Source organism: Pyrgilauda ruficollis, unplaced genomic scaffold (assembly GCF_017590135.1).
Source record: "Pyrgilauda ruficollis isolate IOZ18807 unplaced genomic scaffold, ASM1759013v1 scaffold448, whole genome shotgun sequence".
Lineage (NCBI taxonomy): Eukaryota > Metazoa > Chordata > Aves > Passeriformes > Passeridae > Pyrgilauda > Pyrgilauda ruficollis.
In genome coordinates, this window is record NW_024526022.1 from 26450 (window position 1) to 45801 (window position 19352).

At 61.9% G+C, this 19352-nt stretch overlaps 2 protein-coding genes and 1 long non-coding RNA gene across 3 annotated transcripts; 2 read left to right on the forward strand and 1 right to left on the reverse strand.

The window, feature by feature from the left end:
• The first annotated feature begins 725 nt into the window (after positions 1 to 725).
• On the forward strand, positions 726 to 4816 carry LOC121359429 (SAP domain containing ribonucleoprotein). Its single transcript, XM_041478369.1, has 10 exons — positions 726 to 791; positions 1019 to 1118; positions 1234 to 1280; positions 2416 to 2483; positions 2621 to 2672; positions 2977 to 3050; positions 3429 to 3457; positions 3732 to 3757; positions 4147 to 4263; positions 4808 to 4816. The coding sequence occupies exons 1-10, from the start codon at positions 756 to 758 to the stop codon at positions 4814 to 4816; spliced, it is 558 nt and encodes a 185-aa protein (XP_041334303.1). The 5' UTR covers positions 726 to 755.
• A 338-nt stretch (positions 4817 to 5154) lies between these two features.
• On the forward strand, positions 5155 to 6149 carry LOC121359433. The gene is made up of 2 exons (XR_005956042.1): positions 5155 to 5223; positions 5769 to 6149. It is a non-coding gene; the product is annotated as an uncharacterized LOC121359433 (long non-coding RNA).
• A 6059-nt stretch (positions 6150 to 12208) lies between these two features.
• GDF11 (growth differentiation factor 11) lies at positions 12209 to 18495 on the reverse strand. Its single transcript, XM_041478370.1, has 3 exons — positions 18119 to 18495; positions 13807 to 14180; positions 12209 to 12696 (listed from the first exon to the last, which is right to left on the reverse strand). Exons 1-3 carry the CDS (start codon positions 18468 to 18470, stop codon positions 12316 to 12318), a joined length of 1107 nt encoding a protein of 368 aa, XP_041334304.1. The 5' UTR covers positions 18471 to 18495; the 3' UTR covers positions 12209 to 12315.
• Between the last annotated feature and the right edge of the window lie 857 nt (positions 18496 to 19352).

Consider the following 19352-nt stretch of genomic DNA (forward strand, 5'->3'; position numbering starts at 1 on the left):
GAAAGATATACAGTACTACTAAGTAAGATTATTAATCAATTAAGTTGTAATCAACTTAATAACAGAAAAAAACATTAGCCCTTGGGAGCAGCACCTGGAGAGGGGAAGGGAGTGGGAAACTCTGGAATGTTCTGGAAAATGACCCCAAATTCGTGCTTTGCACCCCTGGGTGAAGGAGGAGAATTAATGAGGTAATTTATAATAAAAAATTAATACAAAGTACTTAATACACAAGAGTGCAATTAAATAACCACAATGTAAAGAACTTTTACTTAACACCTACATAATAAAAAGCTTAAATCATAGCAAATAGCGTATTTTCATTAAAAACAACATAGTAAGAAATATAGCAATAGTATAAGCAATAAATATGCAATAATCTGAGCAGGAAAAAATAAATATCTGACTCTATCTAGGCATATTAATAGCCTAATGGAGTGAGATAATGAGCAATAATTAATTACACCCGAGTCCCTCAATGACCCCGCTCCGGTCCCGGCCTCACCTCCCGGAAGTCCGCGTTTCCCACCCTCTCTTTCCATTGGCCGCCGCTCGGCATCTCCGTATTCCTATTGGTTCATCTGCACGTCAGTCAATATGGTCCCGCCCCCAGCTCAAGACAGGCCAATCAGCGGCGGGCGCTGCCTGCCGCGCCGGCCAATGGCGAGCGGCGGGTTTGGGCGGTGCGGCAGAGGACGCGCGGCGCTGATTGGTCAGTGCGGCGTGAGGGGCGGGGCCGGCGCGGGGGTGACAAGATGGCGGCGGAGCCGGTGGAGCTGCACAAGCTGAAGGTGCCGCTGGGAGCGGGAACGGCGCCGGGAGAACGGCGGGGACAGCGCGGGGACAGCGGGGACAGAGCGCGGCAGGCGGGACAGCCCCGGGGCGAGCGCGGGGACGGCGGCTGGGGCTGAGGGAGCGCGCGGGGGAACGGCGGGAAACGGGCCGGGGCTCTGAGGGGGCTCCGGGGGGGTCATCCCCCTCATTCCCAAATGCCCCTCGTTCCCTGCCCCCCGTGCAGCTGGCCGAGCTGAAGCAGGAGTGCCTGGCGCGGGGGCTGGAGGCCAAAGGCAACAAGCAGGACCTGATCCATCGGCTGCAGGCCTACCTGGAGGAGCACGGTGGGCGCCCCCAGACCCAAACCCCGCACAGCCCCCGCCTGGAATCCCCCCGAACTCCCCCACCCTCCTTGTTCTGGGAATTCCCCCGCCCTGACCTTTCCCTGTTTCCCCCCAGCCGAGGAGGAGCCCAACGAGGAGGACGTGCTGGGAGAGGAGATCGAGGTGGGCACTGCTGGGGTCATCCCGCTTTTCGGGGTGTTGGGCTGGGAATGAGGCAGCATTCCACAATCCCAACCCTTTTCCCAGCTTTTTTTTGGGGCTAAATCCGCTGGGTTTGGCGCCTGGCATGCTCCAGATGCCGGGAATTTGGGATTGGGGGGGATCCTGAGTTTTGGGATCTCGGGTTTTGGGATTGATGCCGTCCCGGGATGGGGGAATGCTGGGAAAAGGGGGGATTTGGGACATTTTGGGGGATTTTGTGGAAATCTGGGGATTTTTCCTTGGGAATGGCCACGGGCCGGGGTGGATTTTATGGGTTTTCCGTGGATTTTCCATGGATTTAGTGGGTTTTATGCATTTCCCATGGATTTCCCATGGTTTTTACAGATTTTAAAGACTTTCTGTGGATCTTGTGGATTTTGTGGATTTTCCCCATGAATTTCCCAAATATTTTCCATTAATTTTATGGATTTTCTGTGGATTTCCCAGGGGTTTTCCATGGGTTTTATGGATTTCCCATGGATTTTATGGGTTTTCTTTGGATTTTCCATGGATTTCATGGGTTTTTAGTGGATTTCCCATGGATTTTCCTTGATTTTTATGGGTTTTTAATGGATTTCCCATGGGTTTCCCATGGATTTTCCATGAATTTTCCACATTTCCCATGGATTTCCCATGGATTTTATGGGTTTTTAGTGGATTTCCCATGGATTTTCCACATTTCCCGTGGATTTCCCATGGTTTTTCCATGAATTTTATGGATTTTTTATGGATTTCCAATGGCTTTCCCGTGGATTTCCTGTGGATTCCCCATGGATTCCCCATGAATTTTCCACATTTCCCATGGGTTTTTAATGGATTTTCTATATTTCCCGTGGTTTTCCCATGGATTTTCCACATTTTTCATGGATTTCTCAAATGGATTTTCTATATTTCCTGTGGTTTTCCCATGGATTTTCCACATTTCCCGTGGATTTCTCATGGATTTCCCATGAATTTCCCATGGATTTTCCATATTTCCCATGGATTTTCCACATTTTCCATGGATTTCCCATGGATTTTTCATGAGTTTCCCATGGATTTTCCGTATTTTCAATGGATTTTCAGTGGATTTTCCATATTTCCCATGGATTTCCAGGAGGAGGAGCCCAAGGCCCCGGAGCCGCCCGTGAAGGTGGAGGAGGCGCCGGTGAAGTCGCCCGACGTGTGAGGAGAATTCCCAGAAAAATCTGGGAATGGGGGGCTGGGAAAGGGGCTGGGGGATCAGGGATTTTTGGGAATGGGGGCAGATCCCACCTGGAGCATCCCTGACCTTTTCCTTCTTCTTCCCAAACTTTTCTCAGAATCCAGGAGAAGAAAGTGGTGAAAATCTCCTCAGAAATCTCCCAGATGGAGGTAAAATCCCCTGGAAAATCCCAATTTTTTTCTGAAAAATCCCTCTTTCCTGCTGGAAATCCTATTTTTCCCTGAAAAATCCCAATTTTATTCTGGAAATCCCAAGTTTTTTTCTGGAGAATCCCAGTTTTTCACTAGAAAATCCCCATTTTCGCCTGGAAAATCCCAATTTTCCCCTGTAAAGTCCCATTTTTTTGCTAGAAAATTGTCATTTTTCCCTGGAAAATCCCAGTTTCCAGCTGTAAATTCCCAGTTTTCCCCTGGCAATTCCCAGAATTCCCTTTTTCCTTTCCCATTTTTCCAGAGGATGCAGAAAAGGGCCGAGAGGTTCAACGTCCTCGTCAGCCTGGAGAGCAAAAAGGCAGCGAGGGCAGCACGGTGAGCCTGGAAATTTGGGAATTCTGGGAGGAATTTGGGAATTTCCGGGGGAAATTCCGCGGGAATTTGGGAATTCTGGGGGGGATCCCTGCCTGGGGGTGGGGCTGGGCTGGAATTCCCAGAGGATTCCAAATCCCTGGATCAGGGAACTCTGGGTAAAGTGAATTTGTGGGAATTTTTTTGGGATTTTGTGGGAATTTTGGGAAGGAATTCCTGCCTGGGATGGAATTCCCAGAGGATTCCAAATCCCTCCTATCCCAGGAGCCCTGATTCCCAAAATTCCAGCCCTGATTCCCAAAATTCCAGCCCTGATTCCCAAAATTCCAGCCCTAATTCCCAAAATTCCAGCCCTAATTCCTGATTTTTTCATTCCCACAGGTTTGGCTTGGCCACGGTTCCCACAAAAGGTGAGGAGAGGGAATTCCTGGAGTGGGGATTCTGGGAATTTCTGGAATTCTGGGAATTCCCTGGCATTGCAAATTCCCCTTTTCCCTCATTTCTGGGAGGGGGAAATTCGGGATTTGGTGGGAAAAGACCCCAAATTATCCTGGATTTTCCTGGGATTTCTCATCCTGAAAAATCCAGGCTTGGGATTTTCCTGGAATTCCTCGGAATTCCCAGTTCTGGGCTGAAATCCAGGAATTTTTTCCAATTCCTGATGGGAATTTTCTCCTTTTCCAGGGCTCTCAGCAGACTCCAAACCCACGGTGAGGAAATCTGGGATTCCCAGGGAATTTTGGGAATTTGAGTGGAGTTTTGGGTAATTCCAGTGGGAATTTGGTTGAAATTTTGGGAATTTGGGTGGAGTTCTGGGGGATTCCCGTGGGAACTTGGGTGGAATTTTGGGAATTTGGGTGGAATTTTGGAGAATTCAGTTGGAATGGGTGGGAATTAAGGTGGAATTTTGAGATGAGGAGCTGGAATTTTGGGATCCCAGCTGGAATTTTGGGTTTCAATTCCCCAAAAACCCCCGGAGTTTTCCCGGGATCAGCCCCTCTGGAAAAGCCCCGAGCTGAGGAATTTTGGGAATTTTTATTCCGGAATTTTCCCCTTTGGAAATCCCGAGGATCCCGAATCCCAAATTTCCTTTTCCCAGATAAACCTGGAAAAGCTCAAGGAAAGGGCTCAGAGGTTTGGCCTCAACGTCTCCTCCCTCTCCAAGAAGGTGAGATTTGGGAATTCCAGGAATTTTGGGAATTCTGGGAATGCCAGGGCACTCTCCCCAAACCAGGATTATCCCAAAATTCCAAATTTTCCAGCTCTGCTGGCTCCATCCTTCCCTGGTTTTTGGGAATTTGGGGTTTCTGGGAATTTTGGGTTTTGGGAGTTGGGGTTTTTGGGAATTGGGGTTTTTTTAATTTTGTTTTTTTGGGAATTTTGGGTTTTTGGGAATTTGGGGTTTTTGGGAATTCTGTTTTTTTGGGAATTGGAGCTTTTGGGAATTGGGGTTTTTGGGAATTGGGGTTTTTGGGGGCCAGAATTCCTGGATTTGGGGCCAGGATTCCTGGATTTGGGGCCAGAATTCCTGGATTTGGGGCCGGAATTCCTGGATTTGGGGCCAGAATTCCCAGGATTTGGGGCTGGCATGGAATTCCCAGCCCCACCCAGGGAATTCCCCTTTCCTTGCTCATCCCAAAACCATCTCCCAGTTCCCAACCCTTGAGGGATCCAGGGATGTGGGGAGGTTTTCCCTGGATTTTGGGGGGTTTTCCCTGGATTTGAGGGGAGTTTTCCATTGATTATGGGGCATTTTCCAGGGATTTTGAGACTCTTTCCCCAGGGATTTGGGGCCATTTTTTGTAGGAATTTCAGGACTCATTTCCCAGGGATTTTGGGGCTGTTTTTCCAGAAATTCAGGGCCAGTTTTCCAGGGATTTCAGGACTGTTTTCCCAGGAATTTTGGGGTCTTTTCCCCAGGAATTTGGGGGCTGGAATTCTCTGTGCTTTGGACCATTTTTCCTCAGGAAAACCCCCCCAAATCCCAGGATTTTCCTGCCCTTTGGGATCAGGAATTTCCCCATTCCCACTCCCCTCCCTCTCCCTCTCTTTCCCGGGATTCTCCCTGTGGATTTCTGGAATTTTCCCTCTTTTTGGCCCTTCCCAAATCCAGGCAAAGAAGCGGAAAAGGGCAGAAAGGTTCGGGATCGTCTGAGCTGCTGCAGCCTCTCCTCAGGTCAGGATCCCCTTTTCCCTCATTCCCAATTTTCCATGGAATTCCCAGCCCCACCCAGGGAATTCCCCTTTCCTTGGAGGATTTTTCTGCTCAGTTTTTGAATTTTTCCCCAAAAAAATCGAAGGGAGAAGGAGGAGCTGGGCTTGGGAGGGAGGGAGTTCCCAAATCCGGGGCACAATTCCCAAAATGTCGGGGTTTTCCATGGATTTGGGGTGGTTTTCTGTGGATTTAGGGGTGTTTTTCCAGGGATTTTGGGGATGTTTTCCCAGGGATTTGAGGTTATTTTTCCACGGATTTAGGGGTGTTTTTCCAGGGATTTTGGGGATGTTTTTCCAGGGATTTGAGGTTATTTTTCCACGGATTTAGGGGTGTTTTTCCAGGGATTTTGGGGATGTTTTTCCAGGGATTTGTGGCCATTTTTCCAGGAATTTGGGGGGATTCATGGAGCAGCTCCCATGGGAATCACGGCATCCCAATCCCATGGGAATTTTAGGAGTTTCCCGTGGAATCCAAGCAGGAATTCCAGGGATTTCTTGGATTTCCAGGTGGGCCTTGCCTGAACCCTTCCCCTGTTGAAGACTTGAGCTCCCAGGATTTGGAATTTCGGGAATCTCATCCCGGAGCCTTGGGAGCAGCGGGGCCGGGGCCATTCCCGGAATTCCGGGGCCATTCCCAGCCCAAGAGATTCTATTTTTTTGGGAATTCTCCTTTTCCACCCTTGGGAACATCGGAGACTCCGGGAAGTTCCTGGGATGTTCCTTCCCTTCCCAAAAATCCTCAGTTTTTCCCAGTTTTCTCCCAGTTTTTTCCCGGTTTTTCCCGGGTTTTGTATTCCCAGTTTTTTCTATTTTCCCGGTTTTTCCCTCGGAAGGGTCGGGCTCTGCCCCTCATCCCACATTTCCCAATAAAAATCTTCCCTTTTCCAAGGAAATCCCATTTTATTCCAGGGGTTTGCATGCCAGGCTGGAACTGTGGGAATTCCCTCCTTTCCTGGGCTATTCCTGAGATTTTCCAGGAATTCCTGGTGTTAAATCCAGGTTTTCCTAAGGTTTTCCAGGAATTCCTGGGGTTTTCCAGGAATTCCTGGGGTTTTCCAGCCGCTCCTGAGATTATCCAGGAATTCCTGGTGTTAAATCCAGGTTGTCTCAAGGTTTTTAGTGAGCTTATCCAGGAATTCCCGAGGTTTTCCAGGAATTCCCGTCCCCTCGCTGTCCCCTCCGGGCCAGCTCTGGTGGCCCCGGGCCAGGCGGGTGGAGCGCGGCCAAGCCCCGCGGCCGCGTTCCCGGCGTTAATTGCGTTAATTGCGTTCATTAGCGCCGATGTCGCCCGCGGCCGCGGCCGCCCCGGGAGCCGCTGTCGCCGTGGGTGGCCCCGGATGTCCCCGGGCCTCATTTGTGTCACCGTCACCCCCCCGGGGATGCGAATTAGGTCAGGGGGAGCGGGGCCGGGAACGGGGAACCGGGAATGGGGAATGGGGAGAGGGGAGAGGGGATGGGAGTGGGGGAAAGGGGAATGGGAATGGGGAGAGGGGATGGGAATGGGGAATGGGAATGGGGAGAGGGGATGGGAGTGGGGAGAGGGAATGGGAAAAGGGGAATGGGAATGGGGAATAGGAATGGGGAGAGGGGATGGGGAAAGGGAATAGGGAAAGGGAATGGGGGAATGGGAATGGGAAAAGGGAATGGGAACAAGAACAGGAATGGGAATGAGAAAAGGGAACAGAAATGGGAATGGGGGAGAGGGAATGGGAATGGGGAGAGGGAATGGGGGAAAGGGAAAAGGGGAATGGGAAAAGGGAATGGGAGGAAAGGGTAAAAGGAATGGAGGAGTGGGAATAGGAAAAGGGGAATGGGAACAAGAACAGGAATGGGAATGAGAAAAGGGAACAGGGAATGGGGAATGGGAATGGGGCAGGGATGGGGGAGTGGGAATGGGAAGAGAGGATGAAAAGGGGAATGGGAACGAGAACAGGAATGAGAGAAGGGGAACAGAGACGGGGCCGGGATCAGGGAATGGGAACGGAACAGGGCAGGGAATGGGGCTGGGAACGGGGAACGGAACAAAAGCGAGCGCTTGTTCAAGTCCTCGAGTGGAGAAACCAAAACCCCCCAGTGTCCCCCGGCCCTGGCACGGCCCCAGTGCCCCCCAGAGCCCCCTCGGGCTCAGCCACGGGGGTCCCGGGCTCGCTCCACACCGGGGGTGTCCCCGCAGGGTCACTCCAGGGTCACTCCAGCGCTCCCCGAGCTCGCCCTTGGGGGTTTGGCCAAGGGGACAGGACAGGGACAGTGACAGGGGCAGTGGTCACTCTGGGGACAGGGGCAGTGGTCACTTGGGGACAGTGGCAGGGGCAGTGGTCACTCTGGGGACAGGGGCAGTGGCCACTCTGGGGACAGGGGCAGTGGCCACTCTGGTCACTCTGAGGTGACTGCAGCTGCATGGGAGGGGCCGGGGAGGCCTCTGAGGTGTCCTGGAGGCTCTGGCCAGATGGACACTGGGGACATGTCCAGAGTGGACAGAGGGGACATGGCCAGATGGACACTGGGGACATGGCCAGAGTGGACAGAGGGGATATGACCAGAGTGGACAGTAGGGACATGGCCAGAGTGGACAATGGGGACATGGCCAGAGTGGGCAGAGGGGACATGGCCAGAGTGGACAGTGGGGACATGGCCAGAGTGGACAGAGGGGACAGGGCCAGTGGCCATGGGGCCACCAACCCAGCAGGAGCCGCTGACCCAGCTGCAGCCCCGTCCTTGTGTCCAGTCCTCGTGTCCAGTCCTCACTTGCACGCTGGGGGTCCCTGCCCACCCTGTCCCCTCCCCTGGTGACACCCCCTGCCTGCCGTGTCCCCCCCCCCGCGGTGACACCTCCCAGTCCCCTGGCCAGCCCTAATTAGCCGGGGACATTCCCGGCATAGCTGCAGCCCCTAATGAGGCTCCATAAAGCCCGGCCGGCTCCTGGGGCTGCTCGTAAAATCCCCCCTTAAACTCCCCCCTTGAAATCCCCCCTTAAAACCCCCCATAAAATCCTCCTCTTTAAAAATCCCCCATTAAAAATCCTCCTTAAAAATCCCATTAAAATCCCCCCATTAAAAATTAAAAATCCCCCCCTAAAATCCCCTTTTACAGCTGGGGGGCCTGGCTGGGACCCCAAGTGTCCCCAGCCTTGTCCCGGCTGTCCCCAACCCTGTCCCAAAGGTCCCCAGCCCTGTCCTGAATGTCCCCATGGCAATGTCCCCATGCCCGGTGTCCCCAAGGACCCAGGGGTCAGCAGTGGGGATTTGTCCCCATGCCAGCCTCGGACTGTCCCCCTCTGTCCCCAGTGTCACCCCCAAGGTCCCCTGTGGAACCTTCCAGAGCCCAAATCCTTCCCCTGCCCCCCGGAGGTGACAAAGGTGACATTGGGGACATCGCCACCCCCGGAGCGCGGGGGGTGGAGCTGAAACCTCGGAACTCTCAGATTATTTATCTATTTTTTTAAAAACGTTTTAAATTTTTTTTTTTGGAATTTTTTTTTTATTCTTTCTTTTTATATTTTTGCTGTTCAAGTGCTGAGTTCGGCCCCGCCCCCCCTCCCCCGGGACCCCCCCCGGGACCCCCCCGGGGGACATCCCCGGGATTCCCCTTGGATCCGTGCCGGGACCCCCCCCGGGACACCCTGGAACATCCCGGGACCCCCTGGAACACCCCGGACCCCCCAGAACATCCTGGGACCTCCCCGGCACTGGGACCAGTCAGAGCCGGGCACTGGGACCAGTTAATCCTGGGCACTGGGACCAGTTAATCCTGGGCACTGGGACCAGTTAGTCCTGGGCACTGGGACCAGTTAATCCCGGGCACTGGGACCAGTCAGAACTGGGCACTGGAACCAGTTAATCCCAGGCACTGGAACCAGTCAGAGCTGGGCACTGGGACCAGTTAATCCCGGGCACTGGAACCAGTTAATCCCGGGCACTGGAACCAGTTAATCCCGGGCACTGGGACCAGTCAGAGCTGGGTACTGGGACCAGTTAATCCCGAGCACTGGAACCAGTTAGTCCTGGGCACTGGGACCAGTCAGAACCGGGCAATGGCACCAGTCAGAGCTGGGCACTGGCACCAGTTAATCCCGGGCACTGGCACCAGTGGTGCCTACGGTGGGGACTGGTTCAGTGCCCGGGGATAACTGGTCCCAGTTTCCAGCTCTGACTGGTCCCAGTGCCCGCCCTGCCCGTCCTGTGCCCTTCGGTGCCACCAGCCCCGGGGCCTCGCAGGGGTTTTTGGGCACCGCGGCTTTGGGGCTCCAGGGCCCCTCCCAGTCCCTCCCAGTCTCTCCCAGTCCCTCCCAGTCCCTCCCAGCGATAAAACACCTTTCCCGGTGCGGGCAGCGCTGGGCACGGGGGGTGTCCCCTGCCCCCCGCCGGCCCCGGAGCCCCCCGGGCACGGACGGGCAGGGCCGGGGGAGCCCCGAGCCCGGGCTGGCACCCCCGGCCACCTCGGGGGGCTGGTGACCACCACGGGGGGCTTGTGACCGCCACGGGGGGCTTGTGACCGCCACGGGGGGCTGCGGCTACCACGAGGGGCTTGTGACCACCACGAGGGGCTGGTGACCACCACGAGGGGCTGGTGACCACCACGGGGGGTTTGTGACCACCACGAGGGGTTTGTGACCACCACGGGGGGCTGCGGCCACCACGAGGGGCTGGTGACCACCACGGGGGGCTGCGGCCACCACGAGGGGCTGGTGGCCACCGGGCCAGGCTGTGCCCCTTTTGGGGGGCGCGGGGGGCTGTTCCTCCCCTTCCTGCCCCTCCCGGCTGTCCCCGTCCCCTCGCCTCGGCCCCCGCCGGCGCCACCAGGGCGGTGACATCGGGCGGTGGCACCAGCCTGGCACCAGGGGCCCCTTAAGTGCTGCGGCGCCAGGAGGGGGGGCCCGGGGGGGCCGCCTCGGCCCCGTAAGCGCTCCGGGGCTCCGCGGGGCTGCGGCGGAGCCGGCGACAAGTGCTAAAGATCCCGGGTGGCCCTGGAGTCCCCCTAAGTGCTGCTCCCGCCCGGAGCCCCCCGGGCTGCGGCACCCGGGGGATAAGTGCTGGGGGGCCGCGGGGGCTTCTCCCCCTCCCGGAGCCTCCCCCGGCGCCGGGGCCGGCAGGGAACCGCAGGAGCCGCGGCGGAGCCTCGGGACACGCGGGGGGTTCGTTCTCACGTGAAACAAACACCAACAACAGAAAAAAAAAATAAAAAAAAAATAAAACAAACCAAAAAAAAAAAACAAAAAAAACAAACCCAACCAAAACCCTCCGAGGGCAGCGAGAGGCGAATGTGCGGCGTAAGCGGAATTTCAGCCCCAGCCGGAGCCTCCCAACAATTCTGGTGTCGCCTCCGGGTGACCCCCGGGCCGCCCTCACCCCCGGCGGAGCCCGGGGCCGGTGCCAGGGCTGGAGCCAAAGCCCGGGCGGAGGCTCCGGGCGCTGCAGCCGCCCTTGCCCGGGGGGCGGGGGGCCCCCGGGGGGGGCTGGGGCCCGCCGGGGGGGGCTGGGGACCGCCACGGGGGGCTGCGGCTACCACGAGGGGCTTGTGACCACCACGAGGGGCTGGTGACCACCACGGGGGGTTTGTGACCACCACGAGGGGTTTGTGACCACCACGGGGGGCTGCGGCCACCACGAGGGGCTGGTGACCGCCACGGGGGGCTGGTGGCCACCGGGCCAGGCTGTGCCCCTTTTGGGGGGCGCGGGGGGCTGTTCCTCCCCTTCCTGCCCCCCCCGGCTGTCCCCGTCCCCTCGCCTCGGCCCCCGCCGGCGCCACCAGGGCGGTGACATCGGGCGGTGGCACCAGCCTGGCACCAGGGGCCCCTTAAGTGCTGCGGCGCCAGGAGGGGGGGCCCGGGGGGGCCGCCTCGGCCCCGTAAGCGCTCCGGGGCTCCGCGGGGCTGCGGCGGAGCCGGCGACAAGTGCTAAAGATCCCGGGTGGCCCTGGAGTCCCCCTAAGTGCTGCTCCCGCCCGGAGCCCCCCGGGCTGCGGCACCCGGGGGATAAGTGCTGGGGGGCCGCGGGGGCTTCTCCCCCTCCCGGAGCCTCCCCCGGCGCCGGGGCCGGCAGGGAACCGCAGGAGCCGCGGCGGAGCCTCGGGACACGCGGGGGGTTCGTTCTCACGTGAAACAAACACCAACAACAGAAAAAAAAAATAAAAAAAAAAATAAAACAAACCAAAAAAAAAAAACAAAAAAAACAAACCCAACCAAAAAGGGCCGAGGGCAGCGAGAGGCGAATGTGCGGCGTAAGCGGAATTTCAGCCCCAGCCGGAGCCTCCCAACAATTCTGGTGTCGCCTCCGGGTGACCCCCGGGCCGCCCTCACCCCCGGCGGAGCCCGGGGCCGGTGCCAGGGCTGGAGCCAAAGCCCGGGCGGAGGCTCCGGGCGCTGCAGCCGCCCTTGCCCGGGGGTCCCCGGGGGTCTCGGGGCTGGAGCGGCCCCTCCGGAGCCGGCCCCGGCTGAGAGGGGAGGGAGCGGGGCGAGCGCCGGCCGGGAGGGCGATTAATAAATAAATAAATTAAAGAAGGGAGGCGGTTTCCTCCCGGTGCCGGGGGTCCCGCGGCCGGACCTCGCTGCGGCCGCGGGGACGGGGTCACCCCCCCCGGTGTCACCAGCGCTGTCCCCAGCGCTGCTCCAGGAGCTCGGGGAGACGCGGGGCGCGCTCGCTCTTCCTCCTCCTCCTCCTCCTCCTCCTCCTCGTCCTCGTCCTGCTGGGCTGGCCCGGGGGAGCCGCCACCCGGGGCCGTGTCCCCGCGGTGTCCCCGTGTCGCCACCGCGGCGTGGGGGTCCCGGCCCCCCCTTCCCTTCTCCGTCCGGTCGCTTTATTGCACAATGCGCGTGGGATCGCGGGCTCGCTGCTCCGTGCCATTCTCCTCCTCTCTCCTCCACCATCCAAACCGATTTCAACGCTTGGCCTTTGTCACTTGGCGCTTCCCGCCCCGCCCCGAACCAACAACAAAAAAATACAAGGAAAAAAAAAAAAAGGAAAAAAAAAAAAAAAAAAAAAGAGCGGAAAAAATGCTGAGGAGCCCGCGGGGGGCAGCGGGGGCTCGCTCGGAGGGGCAGCGGGGAGGCAGCGCGGCTCTAGGAGCAGCCGCAGCGATCCACCACCATGCCGGGGATCTTGCCGTAGATGATCTGCTGCTTGTCGTTGAAGTAGAGCATGTTGATGGGGGACATCTTGGTGGGCGTGCAGCAGGGCCCGGCCGAGCCGCGCGGGTTGGCCTGCTGCACCAGGTGCGTGTGCGGGTACTTCTGCATGAACATGTACTCGCACTGGCCCGAGCAGTAGTTGGCCTTGTAGCGCTTGGGGGCGATGATCCAGTCCCAGCCGAACGCCTCGAAGTCCACGGTGAGCGGGTAGCGGCAGCAGCGCGACTCCGTGGAGTGCTCGTCGCAGTCCAGCCCCAGGTTCCGCCGGGAGCGCTTGTTGTTCTCCAGGACGCGCAGCTCCATGAAGGGGTGCTGGGGACAGCGAGGGGACGGGGACAGCGAGGAGGGACATAGGGGACAGGGGTGAGAGGACACAAGGGACAGCCAGGAGGGGACAGGGGGGACAGCCAGGAGGGGACAGGGACAGCGGGGAGGGACACGGGGGGATAGCCAGGAGGGGACACGGGAGACAGGGGTGAGGAGACAAGGGATAGATGTGAGGGGACACGGGGCACAGCCAGGAGGGGACAGGGACAGTGGAGAGGGGACATGGGGGACAGGGGTGAGGGGACGGAGACAGCAGGGAGGGGACAAAGGGGACAGAGGTGAGGGGACAGGCGAGAGGGGACAGGGACAGTGGTGAAGGGACAGTGGTGAAGGGACAGTGGTGAGGGGACAGTGGTGAGGGGACAGTGGTGAGGGGACACAGGGGACAATGGTGGGGACAATGGTGACACACTGCCCCACTGCACACTGCTCCACCCAGCCCGGCTGCGCTGTGCCAGGGGGTGGTGGCATGCCCTGGAGGCGTCCCCAGCCCCACGGAGCTGTCACTGTCCCCACGGAGCTGTCACTGTCCGCACGGAGCTGTCACTGTCCCCACTCCTGTGACTCCAGGCAGTCCCCAGCCCCAGAGAGCTGCCACCCACCCCACGAGAGTGTCACTGTCCCCATGGAGCTGTTGCTGTCCCCACAAAGCTGTGACCAGCCCCACGGAGCTGTCACTGTCCCAGAGCTGTCACTGTCCTCACCTGTGACCCCCCTTCCTAAACTGCCACCACCCCTCGGAGCTGTCACCATCCCCCAGTCCCATCCCACCACCCACCCAGTGACCCCTGGGGACACCCCAAACCCCCTGTCCCCTCTCTGGGGACACCCCAAACCCCCCGTGTCCCCCCGGGTGGGCACTGCCACCCACCAGCCCCTTGGCGTCCCTCTGGGGACACCCCAAACCCCCTGTCCCCTCTCTGGGGACACCCCAAACCCCCCGTGTCCCCCCGGGTGGGCACTGCCACCCACCAGCCCCTTGGCGTCCCTCTGGGGACACCCCAAACCCCCTGTCCCCCCTCTGGGGACACCCCAAAGCCCCTGTCCCCGCTCTGGGGACCCCCTGAGCCCCACCCCGCGGGCAGTGCCACCCACCAGCCCCTCAGCGCCGGGCCCCAGCGAGGTGACAGCCAGGTCGTTGCCGTTGGGGTCGAAGGCGTTGATCTCGATGCCCCAATTGTTGTGGGGCTGCTTGAACCAGTTCTGCAGGACGTGCTTGAAGTCGATGCTCTGCCAGTGGCCGGAGCGCGAGTTGAGCTCGATCTTGAGCGAGCGGATGCGGATGTGGCGGCTGCCCTCGTCCGTGACGGGCTTGAGGCGCAGGATCTGCAGGTACACGGTGGAGGTGTGCTGCACCGGCCGCAGGTACACCCAGAGCTGCGCCTTCACCACCTTGGTGAACATGATCTTGGGGCTGAAGTTGAAGAAGCAGCAGTGCGGGTTGCCCTCGATCTGCACCGCCGGGTCCGCTGCGGGGGGAGCGGGGAGAGGAGGGGTCAGGTTTGGGCTCGGGACCCCCGGTGGGACCCCCGCAGCGCGCTGCGGGACAGCCGGGACTGGCTGCGGGACCCCCGGCCCTGCACCGTGAGCGGAGACCCTCTGGGACCCCTGAGCAGCTCTCCGGGACCCCCGAGAGCCTCTCTGGGACCCCCAGCCCCACACCGGGACCAGAAACCCTCTCTGGGACCCCTCAGCAGCACTCCGGGACCCCCGAGAGCCTCTCTGGGACCCCTGAGCACCACTCCGGGACCCCCAGCCCCACACCGGGACCAGAGACCCTCTCTGGGACCCCTCAGCACCACTCCGGGGCCAGAGACCCTCTCCGGGAAGCCCCCGGCCCAGCCAAGCCGCTCTCTGGAATCCCCAGCCCCACACCGGGACCCCCGAGCCGCACTCCGGACCCCCCCGGCCCCGCTGCGGGACCCCCGAGCTCTCGGGGTCGGGGCAGCCCCTCCCCGGCCCTGCGGAGGTGAAGGTCGGGTCAGAGGCCGCCCCGGGGGTCGCCCGCGAGGAGGTCCCCCCCTGCCCCCTGACCCGCGGCCCCGGGGGGCTCGGGAGGGGCCCGGAGCGAGCCCCCCGCGGGGGGGTCCCGGCCTGTGTGGGGCGGGGGGCTCCGGGCCCGCAGCACCTGCTCGGGGCCGCCCTTCCTCCCCAGGGATCCGCGGGGTGGGGGTCCCAGCACCTCCCACCCCCCGAACCCCGCACCCCACACCTCGAGGTGGGGGGGAGGCTCCCGCAGCCCCCCCAAACCCGGCAGGTGACAAAACGCAGCGCCACCAGCGCGGGGGCGGTGACACCCCCGAGCATTCCGGGGGTCCCCCCGGCCCGGCCCCACATCTGTGTCGAATTGAGCTGGGAATTTGCCCCCCCCCGGCGCAGCCCCCGCCCCCTGCCCGCACCGGTCAGGTTTAATAGCGCCCAGCTGCAGCGCGGGGCCATTTGCTGCGCCGGCCCCGCGGGGGTCACGACACCGGGAATGTCGCCTCCCCTCCCCGGGCCAGCTCGCAAATGGGGCTGGGGGCCGCGGGGACCCCCCCTCACACCCCCCAGCAGCTCGGGGGGGCTTTGTCACCCGGGCGGGGATGGGGTGTCCAGGTGGGAATTTGGGATTCCAGATGGAGATTTGGGGGCTCCAGGTGGGGATGTGTGGGTTCAGGTGGAGATTTCGGGCTCCAGGTGGGGTTTTGGGGCTCCAGGTGCCGCCGGGGCCGCTCCTGCAGAGCCCCCAAAGCCCCTCCTTGGGGACCCCGCTGTCGCTGTCCCCGCGCTGCCCGTGCCGGGGGACACCGGGCGCGGTGGGGGGGGGGTCGGGCGGACCCCCCCCCAGGGCCTCATTAAGCTCCCCCACCCCCCGCGGGTCGCGGGGGTCACGGGTAGCCCCTCGGGGGGTTTAGGAGCCAATTAACCCTCGCGGCTCGTCCCGGGGGGGCGGCCGGGGGGAACCCGAGATCTTTATGGCTCTGCTGCGCCCATAAAGCGCCTTCCCCTCCTTCTGTTCAGGAGCCATAAAAACCCCGCAATTGCCCGGGGGGGGCGAGCGGGGAGGGGGAAAAAAAATCAAAATAATAACGGAGAGGAGCCCCCCACTCCCCTCCCTGGGGCGCATCCGGCCGGGGGTCCGGGCCCGCGGGACCCCCGGGGGGAGGAGGGGCTCTGCCCTTTATTTTGGGGGGCCCCCGAGCTGCCAAAGGGGCGGGGAGGGGGGGCCCGAGGCCCGGGGAGGAAAACCCCAGCGTGTCGTCAATTTTATGGGTAATAAAATTTCAAAGCCGCCCGAGCGCATTTAATGCCTGGGAAGGAAATTCGGGGAGGGGGCGGCAGCGCCTCACACCTCCCTCCCTTCCGCTCGCCCTTCGCCCCCGGCCCCTCGCCCCCCCGGGGGTCGCCCCGGGGGTCCCGCGCCGGGAGCAGGTGGAGAAATCCCGGGGGAAACTGAGGCAGGGAGGGGGCGGAGCCGAGCCAGGCGCGGCCAAGTCCCCGTGTCCCCTCCCGCTGTCCCAGCGGGGACCCCTGGCTGCGCTGGCCTGTCCCCAGCACGGCCCTGCTGTCACCCTGCTGTGGCCTTGCCGTCACCCTGATGTCACCTTACCGTCACCCTGCTGCCAGCCTGTCTGTCACCCTGTTTGTCACCCTGTTGTCACTCTGCTGTCACCCTGCTGTCACCCCGCCACGTGCCCTGGGGACCGCGGGGTCACCGTGTCACCTGCCCCGTGCCCCCAGTGCCAGGTCCCAGTGCCACCGCTGAGCGGTGCCAGCGTGGTGACAGTCCCCAGGTCCCCAGGCACCAGGGCCAGGTCCCAGCACGCAGTGACGGGTCACGGTCCCCACTGCCAGCTCCCAGTCCCAGTCCCAACTCCCAGTTCCAGTCCCAGTTCCAGTCCCAGTTCCCAGTCCCAGTTCCAGTCCCAGTTCCCAGTCCCAGTCCCAACTCCCAGTTCCAGTTCCCAGTCCCAGTTCCAGTCCCAGTTCCAGTCCCAGTTCCCAGTCCCAACTCCCAGTTCCAGTCCCAGTCCCCAGTCCCAGTCCCCCAGTTTCAGTCCCCAGTCTCAATCCCCCAGTTCCTGTCCCCAGTTCCAGTCCTGGCTCCCAGTCCCCAGTCCCAGCTCCCAGTCCCTGCCCCAATCTCAGCCTGCAGTCCCCAGTTCCCACTCCCTGGTGTCCTCCCAGTCTCAGTTCCAGCTCCCAGTCCCAGTCCCCAATCCCAGTCCCCAGTCTCAGTTCCCAGTCCCAGTCCCAATCCCAGTCCCCAGTCCCAGTCCCCAGTCTCAGTCCCAGTCCCAGTTCCCAGTCTCAGTTCCCAGTCCCAGTCCCAATCCCAGTTCCCAGTCTCAGTCCCCAGTTTCTGGTCCCAGTACCCAGGGCCAGGTCCCAGTGCTGGTGCTGGGCCGGGTGCTGCTGCCAGTCCCAGTCCCAGTGCCAGTCCCAGTGCCAGTCCCCTGTCCTAGCATCCAGTACCAGCTCCCAGCACTCAGCTCCAGCTCCCAGTGCCAGTCCCAGCTCCCAGTCCTGTGTCCCCAGTCCCCTGTCCCAGTTCCCAACACTCAGCTCCAGCTTCCAGTCCCCAATCCCAGTCCCAGTCCTGTGTCCCCAGCTCCCAGTTCCAGTCCAGTGTCAGCACCCTGTCCCCAACCCCAGCACTCAGTGCCAGCTGCAGGTCCCCAGTCCCAGCTCCCAGCACTCAGGACCAGCTCCCAGACCTGAGGTCCCAGTCCCAGTCCCCAGTGCCAGTCTCCAGTCCCCAGTGTCACCTCCCAGTCCCAGTGTCAGCACCCTGTCCCCAGCCCCAGTCCCCCGTGCCAGCTCCTGCTCCCCAGCACGGGGCCCCTCTCCCAGTCCCAGTTCCCTCTCCCAGTCCCCTCTCCCAGTCCCCCTGTCCGCTGTCAGCCTGTCCCCTCGTTGTCCCCATGTTGTCCCCCGTTGTCCCCTTGTCCCCGCTCCCAGACCTGAGGTCCCAGTCCCAGTCCCCAGTGCCAGTCTCCAGTCCCCAGTGTCACCTCCCAGTCCCAGTGTCAGCACCCTGTCCCCAGCCCCAGTCCCCCGTGCCAGCTCCTGCTCCCCAGCACGGGGCCCCTCTCCCAGTCCCAGTTCCCTCTCCCAGTCCCAGTTCCCTCTCCCAGTCCCCTCTCCCAGTCCCCCTGTCCGCTGTCCCCCTGTCCCCTCGTTGTCCCCATGTTGTCCCCCGTTGTCCCCTTGTCCCCATCCCCGCGCACACGAAGCGTCCCCGCGGGACCCGCACGAACCGGGGGGGACCAGAAGGGCGCGGGGGGGGCTCGAGGACCCCCGCGGGTGACTCGGGGACCCCCGGGGGGGGCTCGGGGAGGCCGGGGCGCCCCGCAGGGCCATCGGTGCCGAGCGGGGAGGGCGGCGGGGCAGCGGGANNNGCAGCGGAACAAAGGGCGGCACTGACTTTCCTGGGCCATGCTGATGACGGTCTCGGTGGTGGCGTGGTACTCGTCCTCCTCCAGGTACTCGTCGTGCTGCAGCGAGTCCCCCTGGAAGTCGTGGAGGTCCAGGAGCTGCTGGAGCGGGGGGGCCTTGGGCAGCAGCTGCTTCACCACCTCCCGGGTGATGTTGGGCGCTTCCTTCAGCCGCAGCTTGCTCAGGATCTGCGACTTGATGCTCTCCAGCCGCAGCTCTTTGCTCTGCCGCCGCCACAGGCACACGGGGCAGGCGGGCTCGGAGGCGGGGGGCTGCTCCACCGACCCCCCCCCCGCCACCGCGGCCACCAGCGAGCCCAGCAGCCACCACAGCGGGGCCATGCCGGGGGGGGACAGCAAAAAATACATCGGGAGAGCGAGGAGGGCGGGGGGGGCTCCCGGCAAGTGCGGCGGGATGGATGCGCGTCCCGGCAAGTGCGCCCGCCCCCCGGGCTGCCCCCGACCCCCCGGCGGCCCCGGAGCCCCCCCGGCCCCGCTCGGTGCCGGCCCCGGTGGAACCGGGCGCAGCTCGGTGCAGCCGCAGCTGCAACAGCGAGCGGAGCGGCGGAGCCCGGCCCGGGGGTGCCCGCCGGGAGTTGGGGGCTTGGGGACCCCCGGGGGGCGCTGAAATTCGGGGAGGGGGTGAATCTGCCCGGTCTGGAGCGTCCCGGAACCGGGAAGTGCTGCAGGAGCACCGGGAGGTCCCAGCAGGGAGCGGCACCGGCGGAGCCCGGCCCGGGGGTGCCCGCCGGGAGTTGGGGGCTTGGGGACCCCCGGGGGGCGCTGAAATTCGGGGAGGGGGCGAAGCTGCCCGGTCTGGAGCGTCCCGACACCGGGAAGTGCTGCAGGAGCAGCGCTCCCGGAGGGACAAGGACATCCCAGCGCGGCCTGGGGGGCACGGGGACCCCCGGGGGTCGCGGGGGTCCCGGCCCCAACACGGGGATGCTCGGGGGGGGGGCACAGGGGGAGCCTGCCCACCCGCACCGGCATCGGGCAGCGCTCCCAGGAGGAGCCAGGGGAATAACGGGGCGACCCCGGCCCCGAGATCACCGTGGGGACCCCCCGGGGTGACCGGGACCCCCGCCCCGTTTTTCCCGATGCCCGCCCCATCAGAACCATGGAGAGGGGAAACCCCACCGGGGGGCTCGGGGGGGCTGGCCCTGCCCTGGGGGGTCCCGGTAGTGGTTTTTTTTGGGGGGGGGGGCGGCCCCGTTGCCCCCCCCG

Coding starts and splice junctions, on each gene's coding strand:
- LOC121359429 (XM_041478369.1), top strand. CDS start 756: ATGGCGGCGGAGCCGGTGGAGCTGCACAAGCTGAAG. Junction 1,119..1,233: donor GGCCTACCTGGAGGAGCACG/GTGGGCGCCCCC, acceptor GTTTCCCCCCAG/CCGAGGAGGAGCCCAACGAG. Junction 3,051..3,428: donor AAGGCAGCGAGGGCAGCACG/GTGAGCCTGGAA, acceptor TCATTCCCACAG/GTTTGGCTTGGCCACGGTTC.
- GDF11 (XM_041478370.1), bottom strand. CDS start 18,470: ATGGCCCCGCTGTGGTGGCTGCTGGGCTCGCTGGTGGCCGCGGTGGCG. Junction 14,181..18,118: donor CATCAGCATGGCCCAGGAAA/GTCAGTGCCGCC, acceptor CTCCCCCCGCAG/CGGACCCGGCGGTGCAGATC. Junction 12,697..13,806: donor GGCCCGGCGCTGAGGGGCTG/GTGGGTGGCACT, acceptor CGCTGTCCCCAG/CACCCCTTCATGGAGCTGCG.